This window comes from Malania oleifera, chromosome 9, assembly GCF_029873635.1.
Source record: "Malania oleifera isolate guangnan ecotype guangnan chromosome 9, ASM2987363v1, whole genome shotgun sequence".
NCBI classification, from domain to species: Eukaryota; Viridiplantae; Streptophyta; class Magnoliopsida; order Santalales; family Ximeniaceae; genus Malania; species Malania oleifera.
Window position 1 is genome coordinate 79334252 of NC_080425.1, and position 20902 is coordinate 79355153.

A 20902-nucleotide genomic window follows, 5' to 3' on the forward strand; every position below is an offset into this window, starting at 1 on the left:
GCATTGTTGGGAGATGCCACCCTTACTTTTCACAACAAAGCTTTTTTAAAAAATTAAAAGGTTATTCCTCACAACTAAACTAGTTCTAAGATTCTTTAAAAGTTTAGTCTTACCTGTTTGTTTATTTGGCTTGAGACTCACTTGAGAGACTCACTTGACAATAAAATAAGAAGTATATCATTTTTCATTCTATACTCCTTCTCATACCTTTATAGATTCAAATCAAGACCCTTAACACAAACGTTACATATTTTAACCATTAGAATCTCTAATATATTAGGAGATAAACCATTTTTCATTTTATATTCCTTTTCATGTCTTTATAAACTCATAACATAAAAGTTTCATGTTAACCATTAAAATCACTAATAAAAGACTTAAATTTTTTAGCTACTAGATGTTAGTAAAAATTATTAATTGGTCAGATATTGAGATTTGCAATTCACTGCATATAGTCCCTTTAAGGTTAGACATTAGATTGTTTAAGGATTATGCTATACATTTATGGTACATAATACACAATTTTGAGTAAATATGCAATGAATCGATTAGTCTTTTCTTTTACTTGTGACTAGACGAAAACCTACAATAATATAAAGATGAGCGTAGAAACTTCTTCTTGTGTTTCATATAGTGTTTTAGGTAAAATTCTACTAATGCCCAAAAAGACGTAATCTGGTTGAGGCATAATGTTCCAATACATAATGTGATGATTATTTACCATTGTGACCATTTAATCTTTAACAATCCGAATTATTTGATATTCAATTTAATTTAGAATTTTTAAAAATAAATTTCGTTAGTTCACATAATTTTAATTTTATTGATATTTTAATATATATATATATATTTAAAAAAAAATGATATTCTAAAATCATTATGGTTGGACTTCTTTCTCATTCAAACTATTTATGATTTTGAAGATATTTTTGAACGGTTTCGAATCACCACATTAATTAAAAAATGTAATGATATCAAATCATTCTAATTTTGACACATAACTATAGATAAGAGATTCGTTTGGCTAATTAATAACAGTTAAGTAAAACAATATACATATATTAATGGAAGGGGATCTCCAATTAATTGGGCTCAGAGATAAACTATTTAAGCTAATTTCCTCATTAGATACAGTAGTGTAGGGGAAGGGTTTGCGGCCATTGACTCTTTCTCTTATAATTAATAATGGGTTGCTATTTGATTTGGCAAACTCTTTTAACTTATGTAAATGAGAAAAATCCCTTATCCTATTTAAGTCTTTTGTTATTTGAATAAAATAATTCTATTATAATAAAAGTATGTTTGGATCAAGGATTTTATAAGGAAATAGAATGGAAATAAAAATAAAGAGAAAATTTATTTATTTTTTATAGTTTTCTTCTTTATTACATATTATCAAAAATAAAAATTTATTTTAATATGACTAAAAATTAGAAAAAACTAAATATCAATAATGTATAAAATCAAAATTTTATTTATAAATTTGGTATATTTTTTATTTTCTTTCTCATTTTCCTTGATAACCAAACATAAAAATGACGATTCTTTGATATTTTCCTTTTCTATCCCTAATATTTCTTGAGTTCTAAAAGAAAAAAAATTATTTTATATTATATTTTTCTCTGTATCAAATATTATAATATATTAAAAGTATCATGATATAATAAAAAATTTATAATATTAAATGCTAATAATATATAAAATTAAAATATTTTAGTCATTAATTTAGTTTTTTTATTATTTATTACCTTTTCCCATAACTAAACATAAAAATGTAATTTTTTTTTATTTTTTTAAATATTTTTTGAATTCCAAATTGCCAATTAATTTTATTGCCCTAAAAATGGGCTGATCCCTTTCAAGAAAGCTCATTCAATCCTAACTCAGAATTGGTGGTGAGATAGATCACATATGAAATTTGCTCTTTCTAATACTTACTTATGGAACTTTTGGGAATTATTAGAGAAGGAGCTACAAGACCTTCAATTCTCTATAAAGCACCAATTTAGAAAAAGTAATCAGGTGGCGTATTACTTGACTCGTCAAGGCGAGGGAGGCAACACGAGGAGATATTTTGTAAGTGATGTGTTGTCGAGTAAAATGTGAGGTCTAATTCGTATTAATAAGATGAATATTCCAAACTTTTGTTTTTAATTGACATCTTTTGGTTCTCCTATGTTTTCCTCAAGTTTTTGTTTTGCAGGTAATTATCGTTAGTTTGCAGGTATTTTGTTTTTGTTTGTATTTTTTTTTTTATTCATGTGGTATTGTTTAGTTTATCTTAGTTGAATTTTGGGTCGTGTTTTGTTAGGTTTGTTTTGATTTTATTGTTTGAGATGATTTTCCTAATTTATTTGTAAATTTCTTGTAACTTATTTGTAATTACGGTTTTCCTTCACCACAAGTGACGACTATCAATAAATTTGAGTTTTTCATTGAAAAAAAAAAAATTCATGAAATATATTATGTTACATTTTTTTTAAAGAAAAAAAGATTAAGTAATTTGTTGGTACTTGTTTAAAAAAAGAAAAAGTGCACGCCCTTGGCTCAATTTTTTCTCCCAATGGAGAAATGATGGACCCTATGGTGGGACCACCAACCTCTAAGCGAGTTTGGATTTACCCAAAAACTAACCATTGAATACACAATAATTCAGTGGTCACTAATAAATTAATTTTCCTTTTCAAAACACCAATAGCTTGAAAAAAAAAAAAAAGTAGAAAACAAAGGGAACAATTATTAATATCATTTTTTTTTCAAGAAGTAAATAAAAAGAATATTTAATTCAATTAGAGTAAGGAATAACTTTTATATGTTGTGATATTTTTTTATATTTCATTTAAAATTAATTCTTTTTATTAAAGATAAATTTTTCATAATATGTGACACATATTTTATTAGTGAATTATAACCTTATAAAGTGTTAAGTATTTAAAATTGAATTCATAGTTAATTTTTCGAATTGATTCCAAACCTAAAATCTAGATTTAAAATCTTTACAAACCTAAAATGAGAGTCACTAATAATCTAAAATCCCCAATAATTTATTCTTTACCATATGAAGCCCACAGCAACGTTCTAGGTTTCAAGTTCTAAGTTGTAAAACTCATGGGCCAACGTGTTCATTTTGTAGAGAGACACCACTTGGACCCTGACACATCCTTGTCGGCATCAGTACCCCGTGCCCTGTTGGAACCCAAAATGCAAATGCAAATGCAAAACCACAACCCCAAATCAAGATGCTGCCCCACGCCGTCGGCTCACCCGTCCTAACCCCATCGTCCTCCCCACCATGTCCCTACAATTTAAGGGCTCTTCCATAATTTCATTCATGGGCTCCGTAGTTCTAGCGACAGTAGGAGGAGAGAATTGGGAAAACATAAAAAGAAACGAAAGAGGGTTGCACATTCCATTTCTTGAGAGAGCGAGAGACGGACATCAGCTTTTGCTCTCTCTGCTCTCTCTCAGCTGTTTCCGAATTCTGTGATGAAAAGCAGCCTCAAAGTCAGGTAGGACACAGTAGTAGGAGAGAGAGAGAGAGAGAGAGAGAGAGAGAGAGAGGGAGGGGGGAGACATTTAAGGAGGGCTGCCCTGAAGACTCTCTCTTCTTCCCTCTCCTTTCTCTCTCGAAGAGCAAACCGGCCTCGGCTGGGAGAAAACCGGAAGACGCTCTCTTCCTACAAACCTGTCGCCATGATCTCGTTGAGCGGAAGCAGTTTTCTGGTAATTATAAACCAGGCCCATTTCCCCAATCTGAGTTTCAACCGCACCCAGTTCACAATTTCCCTTCGAAACCAATCGAAATCGGCTTCACATTTTTGTGGGTCTGAGCTGTTTTTCTTTTTTCTTAAGTAATTCCTACACTCTCTCCTGTTTCTGGTTTTGTTGTGCAGAACAACTCCTTGTGTGGGGTGTCCAGAGGCCTCTCGTATTCGCAGAGAAGACCATCCTCAGCTCCAGTGGTGGTAGCTGCTTTTGCCTCGAACGGCCGACCCGGGGATAGAAACGCCGCCGTCTTGATGGAGAGCACATTGAAGGATATGCGAGAAGATGGGACTTCGGTTCTGGATATGGACCCCAAGTCCACCGTCGGCGGAGGGGTTGAGGACGTATACGGCGAGGATACTGCCACCGAGGATCAGCTGGTTACGCCTTGGACTGTATCTGTAGCTAGGTATAATCCATGGTTGATGGCAGTCTAGATGCATTTTCTTGGTTTTTTCTTTCTGGGTTTCGATGATCTCGATGCTTTGGTTGACTTCTCTTTCTCTGATTTTAATTGTTCCCCCCCCTCCCTTTGGCTTTGCTTCTAAAAGTCTATCCTATTTTTGGCTTCCTGTGATGTTATTTTCGGTCATGGAGTTTGTTTTTTTGCTACTAAGTAGGGATTCGGTTTTTATATATTTTGAAAATGAAACTCTGTTTGGCTTCTTGTTCTCTATTGATTGTTTTTAACCAATAGATTTCGCAGTTCATTTCTTGTAAATCCATAGAATTTTCAGATACTCAAATGGAATTTCTTTTTTCTCCTTGCTAATTTCTTCTTTTTTAAAGAAAAAAAATAGACGATATTCGTTGAATACCTCAGTGGCTCCTGTTCTTTTGTAGTTTGATTCAGTGAAATTTCCTAATCAGTTCTTGAATTTATTTATGTATTTTTATATTTCACACTTGATTGTGAGTTGATCTTTCTATTGAGCGAGTAGATCTTAGAAAGAGTATAGTTTTTTCTTTTCTAAATTTAATTTAATAGTTTACCTGTTGTTTCTGCCGATCATTCTGTGTTCGGTTAATTCTGTTGTTGGCTTCTTCTTCATTATATAAATATACTTTAGTGTTGAGAAAAGAAATCCTTCATTGTCCAAAGAAAACAATGTTCCTCAGTAAGATTTTTTATTCTTTATTCCAGTTTTTGGCGTATATATTTTTATTGCGATGGCTTACACTTTCTTTGAAAAATTATTAATTTATCGCGAAAACCCTACATGGTAGCATGGATATTTTGAAATTCGCAATTTACTTCCTTGATCTTGTTATCTGCTATGATTGTCTTGTTTTCCTTTATAATTTTCTGGTAAAAGCTGAAATTTTTTAATTTAATTTTAGTAGGCAAATCCTATCCATAAGTGCTTTAGAATCTTCAGTCTATAGGTGTTTTTATGACAGTATATTTATCCATTTTGTTGGCTGCTTGCGATGGGTGTGGCGTCATTTTAGCTGGAAATGATGATCCACCTCATGAAATACGTTAGGATACCATAATTTCTTGAGGGCTATGGCCAAAATTTGTTGTTTTGGCATCTTCTCATTCTTGAAAACCCTTTCATATTTTGGTTTGTTGCAGTGGGTATTCACTGCTACGGGATCCACACTTTAACAAAGGACTTGCTTTTTCTGAGAAGGAGAGAGATGCACACTACTTGCGCGGTCTTCTCCCTCCCACAGTTGTCACTCAAGACCTTCAGGTTTTCCAAATTTTCAATCTCCAACATTATAGATATTTCTTTTTACCATATTTCTTTTCTACCTACCAGAATTAGGTGAAACTTGGCCAACCATTGTCTTTTCTGCATGCCAGGTGAAGAAGTTGATGAACAATCTTCGTCAATATCAAGTTCCACTGCAGAGGTACATGGCCATGATGGATCTTCAGGTAATCACACACAGTTTTGGAATCTCTAAGAAAAATGTGGCATTCCGAAGGACTACATATGTAGGATAAATAAAATAACTAACTTATGCTTATGCATGTCAACTGATTTGATTGTGTATAACATAGTAAATTGAGAGTATTGCAAATGTTGCAAGTAATTTTCACCTCATCTGAACTATTCGAAAATGACAATTTAATAATTTCAATGTGGTTTGTGTTTCTTATGTATCATGTTTAACTCATATAATATTCTGTTGATTGTGCTTTTAGTGGACACACGCACTCATGCACACATGAATTTCTGCTGCTCTGGTTGCTGTTATTAGCTTCCCTAAATATGTATGTTTTGGCTAAATTCATGGGACAGTAACTGCAATTATTTTTCTTTATAAACTTGTTACTAAGCATGGAGTTGGGCCACTTAGGGAAGACCTAATACTCTTCGATCTTGTTTCTGTCCTGAATACAGGAGAGAAATGAAAGGCTGTTTTACAAGCTTCTCATTGATAATGTTGAAGAGCTGCTTCCAGTTGTCTACACTCCAACTGTTGGTGAGGCTTGCCAGAAATACGGCAGCATCTTGAGGAGACCTCAGGGTCTTTTTATTAGTCTGAAAGAGAAGTATGTCAATTGCAATATGTGTTGTTCCTGCATGAGTGATACTTGAGCATCTAATATTACACCCCTGTGGCATTCATAATGATAACTGATATGTATCTTTTGCAGAGGGAAGATTCTTGAGGTGCTAAAAAACTGGCCTGAAAAGAGTATTCAAGTTATTGTTGTGACTGACGGTGAACGGATTTTGGGGCTTGGGGATCTTGGCTGCCAGGTAACTAACTCTATTGGGATTGCAGTCGCTTAATTCTTGTGGACATATTAAATAAATGATATATCTGATTTGATGTTTGTAATTGGACAGAAGTACTATTCTTTTACTTATGCATCTGAGTGTGTGTGTGTGTGTGAGAGAGAGAGAGAGAGAGAGAGAGAGATTTGTTTTGGGCTTTATGAATGACTGACTTTGAATGAAATGTTCTCAGGGGATGGGAATACCTGTTGGGAAACTTTCATTATATACTGCGCTTGGGGGCGTTCGTCCATCAGCAGTAAGTTTTTGAATAACCCGTACAACATTTTCTTTTCATTGGTAAGGTCATGTTTGCATTTAAATATTTGAGTATGATGGATTTACTGGCAAAACCTGTTAACTTTTCCCCATCCCATAACCTAGGTTGCACATATTTGTACCTACACCTTTTCATTTACTCTTCCTGCAAAAATTTCTGTGGTTAGTTTTTAATCATAGCTCACCACTACAGTTAACAGGGTCCTGTGACCATTTTTGTGGATAGCGTGAAGGGTATTTTGGTGATTCATTTGTTCAACTTAGTAGGTGATTATTTTCAGTTGAAATTAATGTTTTGAAAGGTGAAGCGTAAGGAAAGGTGTTTTAACTTTTAACCTTACGAGTTATGAGGCGAGTATAAGCATTTTAGAAATTTTGTTTTTTCAATAAAAATATGTAGATAAATTATTTACATTTTTTAAAACAAAGAAAAGAAAAGAAAAGAAAATTAAAAGTAAAATTTAAAAATCAAATATAATTTGTAAACCACTTGTTGGCCAGTCAAAGAAAACTGACTTGAGTTCATGAAGTAAATCATGATAAGAGATGATTATAACAATATAGTGTTCAAATTATTTTCATGGTCTAAGATGCAACTCTCAAATTTATATATATACATATATATATATATATATATATATTTCATTTGGTATTTTACTGTGACTCAAGGGGCATGCCTTATCTTGAGGGCTAACCTTAACTGAGCCTTTTGACATATTGGTTGAAATTAATTGAAGAATTTGACGATGTGAACCCTGCAAGACTGCCAGACTGAATTCATTCATGATTGCATTGTCTTTCCTGTTACATGAAGTAAATTTTTATTTTTATTTTTTGATATTTTCTTGGTAAATTTTAGTGCCTGCCCATAACCATTGATGTGGGGACAAACAATGAGAAGCTGTTGAAAGATGAATTTTACATTGGGCTTAGGCAAAGGAGAGCAACTGGACAGGTTTAAATCTTTTGCCCAATCCTCTCCCACCCTGTGCTGGCAGGAGTTTGCCTAGTTGTAATTATGCATTCAATTGTGATTTATATGATGTATACGTGTTTCTGAAAAAGTGAATCATGATTGATCTGTCCTATTTTAGGAATATGCGGATCTTCTTCATGAATTCATGGCTGCAGTAAAGCAGAACTATGGGGAGAAAGTACTCATTCAGGTTAGTTAACAGTCAAAGGTTGTGAGTTTGCATAATTTCGTGTTACCTTATCCTGAGTTGCTGGTTTTATCTGCTCAAAAAGTCTAAAATGAGTTTCTTTATTTCTTATACTGTTTAATTCTTTTTACTCTGCATCATGCAGTTTGAAGACTTTGCCAACCATAATGCTTTTGAGTTGCTTGCAAAGTATGGTACAACCCATCTTGTTTTCAATGATGATATCCAGGTAACTATTATAGGACTATAATATGTGGATTATTTCGTAACGAGGAATAATGATACTAAATTTTGGCTGCTTTGCTTTGCTTTGCTATAGGGCACTGCATCGGTGGTCCTCGCTGGAATTGTTGCAGCACTCAAATTAGTTGGGGGAACATTAGATGAGCACAGATTTTTATTCCTTGGTGCTGGTGAGGTGAGCCCCTGTTGGGCTTGTCTAGTATGTTGGTTTTCTACCTACGTCCCCTGCTAACTCTCTTGCGTATTAGTGTATTTTCAGTTCATTATTGAGTTTATCCTTTGTCACTTGGTTGTTGCAGGCTGGCACTGGAATAGCAGAACTCATAGCTCTTGAGATGTCAAAACAGGTTAAAACTTCGTGACCAACATTTGGTTTTTTTGCATATATGACTAGTTTCTTTGAAGCAATCACTAGCTATAGATTAAATACAACATCATGGTGATGCTCGCACTTCTAATTCCTTTTGTAGACTAATGCTCCGTTAGAAGAGACTCGCAAAAAGATTTGGCTTGTGGATTCAAAGGTGTCGGATCAAGCAACTTACAAAATGGAGTCTTGTGCTCTTTGCATCATATCTTAATTTTTCTTGAATCTATCTTGACATGCTTAACAAATTCTTTTGTAGGGACTAATTGTTAGCTCCCGCATGGACTCGCTTCAACATTTCAAGAAGCCCTGGGCTCATGAACATGAACCTGTCAAGGATCTCTTAGATGCTGTTAATGTGTGAAATCTCTCTCTCTCTCTCTCTCTCTCGCGCGCGCACGCACCCACACTTGCACCCACACGCATGCCATAAGTCTATGGTTCTTGGTCTATTCACACCTATGAGTTGTTTTGTCAGGCAATAAAGCCAACGGTTTTGATTGGATCATCTGGAGTAGGTAGAACATTTACTAAAGAAGTGGTTGAGGCTATGGCTTCCCTCAATGAGGTATTGCATTTGTCCATCCTCTTTCACTGAAGGCAATGTTAAAAATGTATTCCCAATCTGAAGTTGTTAACATTTTTGTACGTGATTGACATGCAGAGACCCATTATTCTCGCTCTTTCCAACCCAACTTCACAATCAGAGTGTACTGCTGAACAAGCTTATACGTGGAGTGGGGTAAAATAAACATTCAGATTTTTTGTAACATTTCCAACACGAGGCTGATATCTTTTGGATGATAATTTACTAGTGAATATAGATCAATTCTGACTTTTTCCCCCTTACAAATTTCATTCCTTCTCTGTTTCTTGCAGGGTCGTGCCATTTTTGCGAGTGGTAGCCCATTTGACCCTGTTGAATATGAGGGGCAGGTTTTTGTGCCTGGACAGGTTATTTACTCTTCACTTCATTTTAAAGCATGTCATTAGCACGGAAGTATGATATATTGAAGTCTGAGCTGCTTGCTTTTATTTCTTCATTCAGGCCAATAATGCATACATTTTCCCTGGATTTGGTCTGGGCTTGATAATCTCTGGCGCAATCCGTGTTCATGATGACATGCTTCTGGCTGCCTGTAAGTTTTCTCCCAAAATAAAAAAAGGGTAAAAAGTAGGATTTACCATAACTTGCTTTAGTGACAGGTCCCGAAATATGTCCATGAGTCCTGCAAGTTGTCATGGTTTCTCCTCCTGCAACAGTTGTGGTTTATTTTCTTAACCACATATTCTTTTCTATTGCTGGAGCCCACTGCATTGTTTCCTGATAATCTCTGTTTTTATGTAGTATTTCTTGATAATTTTTTTTTTATTAGGGAAAAAGAACGATTTGCTAAATGACCAGAGGCAGAGATCCCTTAGCAGCCAAGGAATTCTATACAACGCTTATCCTTTCTTGACAAAACTCCACTGGTTCATTGTTTCAGCTTTGAAAAAATCATTATTACAATCTCTGTATCCTACTTACATCCTAAGAGTCATTATGACCAAATTCTGCAGCATAATTATTTAAGGTCGCTGTAGTTTATTAGTCAAAACTAATAATCCAAATTGGAAACAAGATCCGCTGGTGGAGACTAGAAGTCTAGAAGGGACCAATTACTGAAAGAGTTTATAGCATCCCTCCACTTCCCTCACGTCAGTGGACCAAGATGGTGCCATGCCAAAAAATACCAAAACATCATTTACATGTCAGTGATAGATGGAATTGATGGAACTGAGCATTGTTGTTGTAGTTTGACACAATAGACTGGTTGAAGCCTCATTCCTAATTTGATGCATGGATTACCATGACTCGCGGTTGATCCCTTTGAACAAGAGTTCCCGTACCTGTCACACCCACCGGGCACCCTCTAGGCTTTCTAAAAATGCTTTTTGACTACTCTGTTCCCTGCTTTTGTGTGAACCCCTACTCCTCTCCCCAAAATAGTAAAAATAAAAATAAATAGAAAGAGTGCAAATTCAATAGGGTTTTGTATTTTTGCTTCCTATGATAACCCTCAGCATTTTTGCTATTATTTCTTTGGAGCAGCGGAAACTTTGGCCAAACAGGTGACTCAGGAGAACTTTGACAAGGGGCTCATATACCCACCATTCACTAACATTAGAAAGATTTCAGCTCACATTGCTGCCAGTGTTGCTGCTAAAGTTTACGAACTTGGTAACTTCTTTTACCGCACGTTCTTATTGCAGGATTTGCTTGTGAATGTTCTGAAAGTGTTATTCATTTGCAACTCCCTTTTAGGTTTGGCTACTCGTCTCCCTCAACCGGAGAATCTGGTGGAGTATGCCGAGAGCTGCATGTACAGCCCCATGTATCGTTGCTTCCGGTGATCAAATAGAGTTCATAGTTTTGCTTGTTTTGATAATACTAGTCATTTTACATTTCTTTCATTCTTCTTCCATTTCATTTTGTCCACCCTTCCATCTGTTTTGCCCTATTTCCGTTTTCTTCTTACTGTAAGTTATATATAATATGGCGAAGAAGCATGGTGGGTGATGGTAGCTGACCTAGTGGAGATTTTAGCCTTGAGAATGTTCTTGAGTATCAGAAAGACTCTAAATTATTACCATATGTTGAATCATGTGATCAACTTGTATACATTCAAGTCAGAGACGAAGGTCGACTAAGGCTTTGTTTGGCCCACTATTTCTAAAAGAGGAACTTAAAAGTAGCTGATGTTAGTTGAAATAAAAGAGTTATACCGAAATTATTGCTAGTATTATTCCATTTTTCTTGCCAAAAAGAGTTGAAGCTCATTTTAAGTGTGTTTGAAAATATTCAAAAAATAATTAAATAATCTTTTTAATAAAGAATGTAATTTTTGTGTGGATAATTGTGAAATAATTTTTTGAAAAATGGGGTAATTTTCTTGGCGTTAAAACTTTTTAAAATATCAAGTTCCTTTGAAAGGTTAAAAAAAAAAAGAAAAAAAGAAAAATGTTGGATATTAAAAATCTGAAATTGTTTGTAAAATGCTTTTTCTTCCAGTCAAAAAAGAGGATTAAACTCATTTCGAAGAAGTATAAATATAAAGTCTGGTATTTTTTCCCTGAAGCTTAAACTGTGGGGGTGCATTTGTAATTAATTATATATATATATATATATATATATTAAAAAATATTCATTAATATTTTACCACAAATTTTTTTGTCTTCCTGTAGGAATGCTCTTTGGTTGTCTACATATTGCAAAACCGTTGGTAGAATTAGAAGTACCTTTATTTTTCCCTCAAAACTAATTTAAATGTCACATTGTTGTATAAATTTGTAGAGAAATTCCTAATATTGGGTTCGGAACATGCATGTGATTGCAAGTAATATTAGTATTTTAGACAAAATTATTCTTTCTTGCAAATTTCTTTATAGAAATAAAATGGTTTATGCTTCCTTGTTTTCTTAATTTCTTTAACTTGAATTGGTTTATTTTGTTTCCTTCATAAGGTGCATTTATTGAACATCTTATTTCCTAATTTTATTCAATAATCCTAACCACGAGTTTTCCCCCTAAACTAATATTTCTTAGTTGAATTCAATCGGCAAATTCTTAGCTCTTGAATATTTTTTTTCCCACATATTTTAACCAAAGTACTAATAGAAAAATTGTCACACCAGTTAGTGCTCTCTAATGTTCCTAACTTACTCACCCCCCCCCCCCCCCCCCCATTTTGCTGAAAACAAAGTACACATACATTCATCCATATTTTATTACAAAATTTAGTTGCGTACACCAAAAACACTAAAAAAAAAAAATAAGAGGTTCCTTCAACCACCATCTTCAACCCTAAGCAAGCCATTAAAGGTCACCTTCACCTGCACACAAAAATGAACACAACCAAGTCATTTTAAGCCCAAAACTACTGTGGGCACCAGCTTAGGTAGAGGCCGAACAAACTTATTTTTCCTAAGTTAAAGCCCACAAGCTCCAAGCTTCAAACCTTGTGTTGGGCTTACCTCACAATCCTAGGCCCATTTGGTCCCCATCCCTGGCCCAATTCATCCCAACCCCATCCAACAAACTTGCCCTAGCCTAGCCCAACTCAACTCTAAATCTCACTCCAAGTCAAAATTGTGACACCCCCCCCCCCCCCCCCTCCCCTTCTAACAAACTCGAGCACTCCCATATTCCCTTTGAACTGCCAAGGACAACTAGAGCATCTCATTTTTTTTAAAGAGATTAGAAAAGAAGATGAATGGACGTTAGGAGGTTATCTCTTAACAGTCTAGCAGAATGTAATGATTTTACATTGGCGCACAAGAAGAGAGTTGAGATTAGAAAGTGAGGAAGCCATTTTTGAGCATTATGGAGGAGGCCATTTTTTTAAGCGCTAAGGATCATTCAAGCAATGAGGGCAGAGAGGGAGAGAGTAGAGTGATTGAAAGAGAAGGAGAATGTTGCGTTCGTGTGAAATGGAGAAGATAAGAATTCATATTAGGAGAAGGAGCTACTCGCGCTCGGTTGGCAAAGGGAATAGAGGAGGAGGAGTGGAAGCGCAGGTAAATGTTCTCCTCTTCTTTTTATCTTTCCGAGCATACGGTGAGTAATGGAGTGAAATGAATATTGTTAGAAAACTAATAATATAAAATAATAAAACATAGATACAAATAAAATAAAAATAAAACCACGATTCACAAATAGACTGAGACACAGATATCTCGCTCTCTTTAAGGATATTCAAGCCCTCTGCGATTTTTTGGCTTCGTCCACGAACCGGTGCAGCAGCACTCCTCAAGACCTGTCTCTCTCAAGGTACAACAACTCAATTTGAATCGTATGACTCTTTCCAATTCCGCACAAACGGAGGAGTCCAAAACTCCACAAAAAAACACTTTTCTTTATTTGTCAAACTCTCTAGACTCAAAAGAAAGATGACATGATGAGAATGAAGATAAAATATTGATATGTTGTGCTAATGCCTCAAGGATCTACTTATAGGCACAAAATGACCCTTCATTCTCCTTGTACTTAATAAATAAGATGTACATATATTAAATAAATACACACCTAGATTCAAGGTATATTCATATAATTAATCTTCTACATTTATGAAATACATGAATGAATGATCATAACCCAATCTAAGGTACATCTTCTTTTCCAAGATAAAATAATAATATTATTTTAATACACAAACAATATATTATTAAAATACACTAACAATTCTCCCCTTATTTTAATATTATGTATGTACCATGCATATAGAGAGTTTAACAATCAAAGATGAATACTTATGTATAATGAAGGTGTGCTTTGCTTTGAACCTTCACTTAGCGAACAATAATCTTTACTCTAGAGTCAGTAATGGTCTTAGACTTGAACTATGACTCCTTAAGGAAAATAAAGTATTATTGCTCACACATAATCATTCAGGTGTTGACATGAGCTTTAATAGCCAACACATTTCGACCTTATGCTAATCCCAGTTTCATGAGCATATTTGAGAATAAACCCAATTCTCATGAAGAGCGGCCCCACTCCCATGCTCACATAGGTGAAATTTGTCAAGGGTGCTCTTGTAACTCTGACACCTCACTCATAAGAGATACATATTATCATTAAGAGTTTTAAAAAACTCAACCTCCTCCTTTTATAGGATAAATGCACTTACACCATAAGGATAAGTTTTAAAATAATAGTGCATTTCTTACGACCACCATATGATTCATTCTTCCCATTGAACCCAATTACAAGATCTCTAATCCTTGGGTTGGGTATCCTTATGCGTGGTTTATAATTTTACGGGCTTTAATCCTATCCCCCTCGATGTATTCTAGACCCTTTCTCTTGCTAAGGTCTTAGTTAATAGATCCGCAAGATTTTTAGAAGATTTTATATAATTCACATTAATGATGTCACTACTCAAATATGATCTCACAGTATTGTATCTACTTTGCATGAATTTTCAAACGAGAATGTTCCATTACCAAGCAACATTCGCCTTCTAACTTCTTTGGAAGAGCACAAGAGGCTAAAAACAATAGCTTGAGCAGTAAAGAACATACGTGTTCAAATATAATATTAATGTAACAAAACACTGAGCAAAATGAATTGATTTTGTATCACTTGCACATAATGTACTCTTCACAAAAGCAAGTTCACGCCTAAATAGATACAACATTGGACAACTACGCAACTCCCATCTCCCGAGCCATATATCGATTGGATAAAATTTGAGGTTGAACACCAATCTCTTCTCTTCATGAAAGATTGCATCCCCTGATTCAAAGATAACATTATTCTCAATGTCTAAAAATCTATAGGATGTACTATGAACAGAATATCCAAGAAAAACACAAGTAGAAGCTCTAGCACGTAATTTAGGTCTTTTAGGGTCTATAAGCCTTACAAAGGCTAAACAACCCCAAACACCAAAATAATATAAAATAGGGTTATGATGGGGATTAGCATGCCCTACCTATGTCATTTTCAAATGTTGTGACACGTGGACGGCCTCCCGATGTTCACATTTCCTTTGCCAACATGATGGCACATGGACAACCTCCCAATGGCTACATCAATTCATAATTGTTTGTAGATTTTGAATGGATTATTTGAAAACTTGTTTTAAAGACTTTCCAGTATGAGAAAGACTCAAGAAAAGATGCTGAAGCAAGTTCGAGTTCAAGACGCATGTGGGCTCCACACGAAATTAGGCCTCCCTTTGACTTTTGCTTTGTATTTAATGTATAACCATGCAAGACAACTTGCTTGTTTGCATGTGCATGTCTTAGTAAGTTGTGCGTGTTACCAAGTTGTGCTTAGTATTTATTGTGTTTAGAAAGTTGGAGTACTTTTTTTATTAGTAACTTGTAAGAGTAATTAATGTGTCTAGTACGTTGATGCATTTATTATTTGTGTCTCCTATTCTTGTATAGGAATTGTTAGTTATTTAATGTATTTGTCCCCCCATGCTAGCTAAGCTTATTAATGCTTTGTCCCCTTATGCTAGCTATATATATATATATATATATATTATTTTCTTTGTAAGAACAAAAGTTAAGTTTGAATATTGAAATATTGAAAGGAAATTCCTTTGTTAAAACTTGTTAAGTTTTGTCCAATCCTTGTGATTGTATAGTGAGAGACTATGTCGTTCTCCTAAGAGATCAGGTAGTGAGAGACCACTATTCTATCCAGCGATTCCATCCTTATCCCACCTTCACGACTTCCCTCCATCACCCACACGATCATCACCAAGTTATACCCCAAGGCCACCAATCCATCATTTCATTTTCTGTATACATATCTATATTTTAAAGTGTGCATGAAGTACCTCAGACGAGTTCTAACTATCCTCCAACACATTCACACGGCCACACCAAAATACCCCCCCCACCCCCACACAGCCACTTCCCCTCCATTACATTGCTACATTCGTCTCGGTGTTTCAAAACTTGTTTCAAGGAATTTTCTGGCATGATCTAAGACTTGTGTTGAACAACGTCAAGTCATTCAAACAATTCTCTTGGTAATCTCAACACTTATTTGAACCCTTATTTTATATTGTAAGCCTTGGCTGAAAATATAAAATTCCATATTTGATAAGCCCTTTGAATCCATAGATTGCAATATTGATACTTGTTAGCTTTAAATCAATTCTAGGAATATTGTTGTACTAATCATAGAACTTTTATTCTTGAAATATTGAAATAGCATCATTCCGCATTTAGCTCGATTCATGAGACTTATTTTCTGGATAGCATCATACATCGTTTAGAAATTCAACAACATGTGAGCTATAACATGATTTATGATATTTTTATGTTTGGATAATTAAATTCTTAATTTAAAGTGTACTGAGTGTATGTGCTTGTGAGGGTTGAATCGTAGGACTAAGCTACCCTTTCCTGTCCTACATTAGCTTATGCCCTTTCCAAAGTTCAAATGAAGTAACTTTGGTCTTTTTGTGTGGCACTTTATTCAATACATGACAAGCAGTTAAAACTATTTCTCCCCAAAGATTAGGAGGTACAACTTGATTCTATTTGCATGACATTAGTCAAACCTAAGTTTTATTCTTCCTCCTAGCTATGCCATTTGATTTAGGTGAATAAAGTGAAGTAACTTCAGATAATTCCCAAGGATTCTACAAATGAGTTAAATTCAAAAGATCCATACTCACGACCTCTATCACTTCTACTTCTCTTAATTTTTCTACCAAATTTTCAAAAATTTTACAAAAGCATCACTTTTATTTTTTTCAACAAATACGCACGCGTAAACTTTGAAAAATCGTTAATAAAAGTGATAAAATATATATTTCCTCCACGAGTTAAAATTCCTTCAAATTCACACAAATCTGTGTAAATTAAGTCAAAATTTTCGATATTCTTTCAATGCTTTTATGAAGCCCTCTTATTACTTTAGTTTTACTACATGATTCACATTTGTCAAAATCCTTATCAACATTTGTAATTAATCCCAAACCACTCATGATTCCTAAATATCTACTATTAATATGACATAAATGAGCATGCCAAAAATTTACAAAGAGAGCATATAAATAGAACTTGAAGATGTTATATTGTTATTTTCAACGTTGAATTTAAACATCCCATCACAAGCATAACCTTTGCCCACAAATATCCCATTCTTAGTAATTACATATACGTCAAATTCTATTATTTGTTTAAACTCAGGCTTGTTAAGGAGAAAACCTGACACCAAATTCTTTCTCATGGAAGGAGTAAAGTATATACATCTTTAATACTAATACTCTTCCAGAAGTAAACTTTAATTCAACCTCACCACTTCCAAGTACTTGAGTGTTATGTGAATCACCAAGTATAATAGTTTTGGGTTCCTTAAAAAGAGTATACACCTTAAACCAAAATTTATCATGTACATGTTTATTAGCACCTGAGTGTGCCCACCACCCCTCAATATTGTAGGCCATATTTATATTAGTAAGCATTGCCACAAATGGTTCATCAATTATATTAGATTGAGGAAAAAACTCACGTTTTCGAAATTTACAAATTCGAGCAATATACCCACTTTTGTCACAAATATAACAAACATTGTTGTTTTGCTTATAAGAGGGTCATTGGTTTAAATTCTTTAGATTAGGGTTTCCCCTATTCATTTTGTGAGGTCTATTGTTATTTTTCATATTTCTCCTCTTAGACTTTAATTGAGGGTTTTTAGGAAAAAGACATTTGGGCAAAGTATAATGTTCGAAAGCAATTAAATTTACCTTTGTGATATTACCATTATTGATATTACCGTTTTCGTATAGAATTGCATCTTGCCTCCTCCGTATCATACTTATTATTTTCATCTCTTGGAACTCCTTTAAACTGAAAAGGCTTCTCAACTGTAGGCTCCATAGTTTGAATCTCCTTAAAATTGTTAGAAAATTAATAATATAAAATGATAAAACTTAGATACAAATAAAATAAAAATAAAACCACGATTCACAAATAGGTTGAGACACATATATCTCGCTCTCTTTAAGGATATTCAAGCGCTTTGCAATTTTTGGCTTAACCCACGAACCGGTGCAACACTCCTCAAAACTTGTCTCCCTCCAAATGCATTAGCCCGATTTAAACCGTATGACTCTCCAATTCCGCACAAACGGAGGAATTCAAAGTTTCACAAAAAAACATCTTTTTTTACTTGTCAAACTCTATAAACTCAAAAGAAGAATGATATGATGAGAATGAATATAAGAGATTGATATGTTGTGCTAATGCCTCCAATGATCTATTTATAGGTACAAAATGACCCTTCATTCTCCTTGTACTTAATAAATAAGATGTGTATATATTAAATAGATACATACCTAGATTCAATGTATTTTCATATAATTAATCTTATGCATTTGTGAAATACATGAATGAATGACCATAACCCAATCCAAGATACATCTTCTTTTTCAAGATAAAATAATAATATTATTTTATTACACTAACAAATATTACAACATGCAGAGTGGTTGAAATTATGACTGATGGCACAGATGTGTGTTGTAGGACTTTGAATACATTTTGAGTCATGACAGTACTAGGCAGTCAAGCATATGATCGAATGATGCTAGATTGTGGGCATGTTGAGTATAGTAATTTTGAACATGTTATGTTTGATTTCATAATTACAAGTATGATTGGTTTGATGGTAGCTATGTATGAATTGGTTTGGACCTAAGGGTGAGTGGTTTCAAGGTTGTGTGAATGAATGATTGTGAAGATGATTGCATGAAATTGACTGCGGCCGAAAATGTTTGATGGTAGCTGTGATATGAATTGCTAAATTTGAGAACTAAGGATTGATTGGCTTCAGGGTTGTATGAATGAATGATACTGAACATGATTGCTTGAAATCGATTAAAGCTCAAAATGTTTGATGGTAGCTGTGAGTGGCTTCAAGGCTGTGTGAACAAGCAATACTGAACATGATTGTTTAAGAGTGAGGCGTAGACGTAGGGATTTGTAGATTTTAGAGTCTTGAATTTGACCGTGCAATTGAATGTGATTGTCAATTTTACATGAATAGATTGAGAGGTTCATTTCTGTTTTCAGGGTCATCTGAATTCAAACCCACTTGAGAAGTGATATCAGTTCAGTATATAGCCGAAACCGAAGTTCACTCCCATTTCCCTAAATCGGGTCAACCTGAGACTCGGATTCAATTCTGAATCTGGTCAACTCGAGACCCAAATCCAGTTTCTGAATGGGGTCAACTCAAGGCCTCGACCCAGTTTTTAATCGCGTCAACCGACCACCTGGCCCCGATCCCTATTTGGGTCAACTCGAGAATTGTAGCCTCTTCCTATTTGTGTCAACCCAATGACCCATATTTGAACCTGGCCAAACCCCAACCTAGACCACGATTAGAACAAACCCACACTCAAAACTTCCAATCTTTAGCTTGAAAGGGAAGAAAAGAAAAGAAAAATAAACGAGATTTGGGAAACACGGGGTTTGGTAAGATAAGGGAAAAAAGGGTCTCGGGATTTGGGAAAAAAGATAAGAAGAATGAAAAGAGACCATTACCTGAGTGAGAGTAGGCGAGGTGATCCTTGCTGGGAGTTGAGATATGATGAGAGAGGCTCTTGCGACAGAGAGTGACCTGGCTGTGCATTGGCTAGCTAGAGAAGGTGGCAGTGGCCAGTGGCCACAACTGGGAGTTGTGGAGCACAGAGAACTCTAGGGTTCTCTGTTGGGCCTTCTAGCAAGGTAGCAGAGGAGGGGAAGGAGAGAGAGATGAAAATGAAGAAATGAAAATCAGGTTACTTTTCAAAATAATAAAAAATAGAAGAATAAACAGCAACATGGAACGTAAGTGTCATGTGTTGCTCATCTAAGGTGACACGTAGCAAAAGCTCAATCCCTAGATCTGTGTTTCTTTTAAACGGCTGGCTAACGGCCACGTGTCACGATTTGGGTGAAGGTTGGCTAACAAATAGAAGGGTGCCACGATTTAGGTGAAGGTTGGCTAGAAAATAGAGCAGTGCCAAGTGCAAGGTTGGCTAGCAAATATTTGGGGTTGAGCATGTGCTTTGATTGCTCTCCTTGTTTGGATAATAAAATGAATTGAATAAACATGGGGAGAACTTGAGGCATGATTGGTAAAATTTAAAGGAAAATTTAAGCTAATCAAGTACGGTCAATAAACAGGTGTAAATGGACACTAGTACCTCTTTTTGTATAAATGTACGTACTCTTGAATCCTATTTGGTAATATAAATTTTTGACTATTGGTTTCCTTCGACCTAAATGTAACTTAAGACCAAATGAATTGATAAAATATTAAATAGGTGTTCTAATATCATTTAGAATAAGAGTAGGTTAGTAGCAATTCCATTGAATTATGTATTGATCCATTTCTTATCCGTACGAGTGTAAAAGAGTTTTAATACCTTCTTTATGTATAACTGCCCTCATGAATCTTGTCTGATAATATGAATCATTTTTGGTAATATAGGTCATTGACTACTGTTTTATTTCAACCTAAGTATAGCTTAAAGACCGATGAACTGATAGAAGTATTCTAACATCACCTAAAATGAGGGTAAGTTAGTATCGACTCTATTAGATTATATATTGATCCATTTCTCATCCATATGTATCACCCTCTCATTTGATTTCTAGTTTACCACTCGATTGAGATAGTTTGAAAATTCACCCCTCCCTTTGAAGGTCTTTAAGGCGTCTGCAATATAAACTATTCTTATATTCAATCATAAATATTGAAAAAGGTGGAGCAAGAGTTGTATATTGCTAATTTATGTTCTCTAGGATATACCTTAGCTTGTTTACCTACCAAAAAAGTGCCCATTAAA

The 20902-nt window shown here is 34.7% G+C and overlaps 1 protein-coding gene and 1 long non-coding RNA gene across 3 annotated transcripts; one reads left to right on the forward strand and one right to left on the reverse strand.

Moving 5' to 3' along the window:
- The first annotated feature begins 3246 nt into the window (after positions 1 to 3246).
- Positions 3247 to 11335, forward strand: LOC131163772 (NADP-dependent malic enzyme). 2 transcript variants are annotated; one of them, XM_058120512.1, is made up of 20 exons: positions 3247 to 3723; positions 3894 to 4174; positions 5345 to 5465; positions 5579 to 5653; positions 6123 to 6274; positions 6380 to 6485; positions 6697 to 6762; positions 7642 to 7737; positions 7877 to 7948; positions 8091 to 8174; positions 8265 to 8363; positions 8488 to 8535; positions 8659 to 8712; positions 8815 to 8913; positions 9034 to 9123; positions 9220 to 9297; positions 9435 to 9509; positions 9604 to 9694; positions 10648 to 10776; positions 10861 to 11335. In XM_058120512.1, exons 1-20 carry the CDS (start codon positions 3694 to 3696, stop codon positions 10947 to 10949), a joined length of 1935 nt encoding a protein of 644 aa, XP_057976495.1. In that variant the 5' UTR covers positions 3247 to 3693; the 3' UTR covers positions 10950 to 11335. The 2 variants fall into 2 exon arrangements, with proteins under 2 accessions (XP_057976495.1, XP_057976494.1); XM_058120511.1 differs by having other exon boundaries at positions 10648 to 11335.
- Positions 11336 to 14598: 3263 nt separating this feature from the next.
- Positions 14599 to 19872, reverse strand: LOC131164748 (uncharacterized). The gene is made up of 3 exons (XR_009139334.1): positions 19614 to 19872; positions 17813 to 17957; positions 14599 to 14832 (listed from the first exon to the last, which is right to left on the reverse strand). It is a non-coding gene; the product is annotated as an uncharacterized LOC131164748 (long non-coding RNA).
- Between the last annotated feature and the right edge of the window lie 1030 nt (positions 19873 to 20902).

What these genes read in the sequence shown, in the direction of transcription:
- LOC131163772 (XM_058120511.1), top strand. Translation starts at nt 3,694, where the DNA reads ATGATCTCGTTGAGCGGAAGCAGTTTTCTG. An exon ending in TTGGGGATCTTGGCTGCCAG is followed by an intron (nt 6,486 to 6,696) that starts GTAACTAACTCT and finishes AAATGTTCTCAG; the next exon opens with GGGATGGGAATACCTGTTGG. An exon ending in TTTGGCTTGTGGATTCAAAG is followed by an intron (nt 8,713 to 8,814) that starts GTGTCGGATCAA and finishes ATTCTTTTGTAG; the next exon opens with GGACTAATTGTTAGCTCCCG.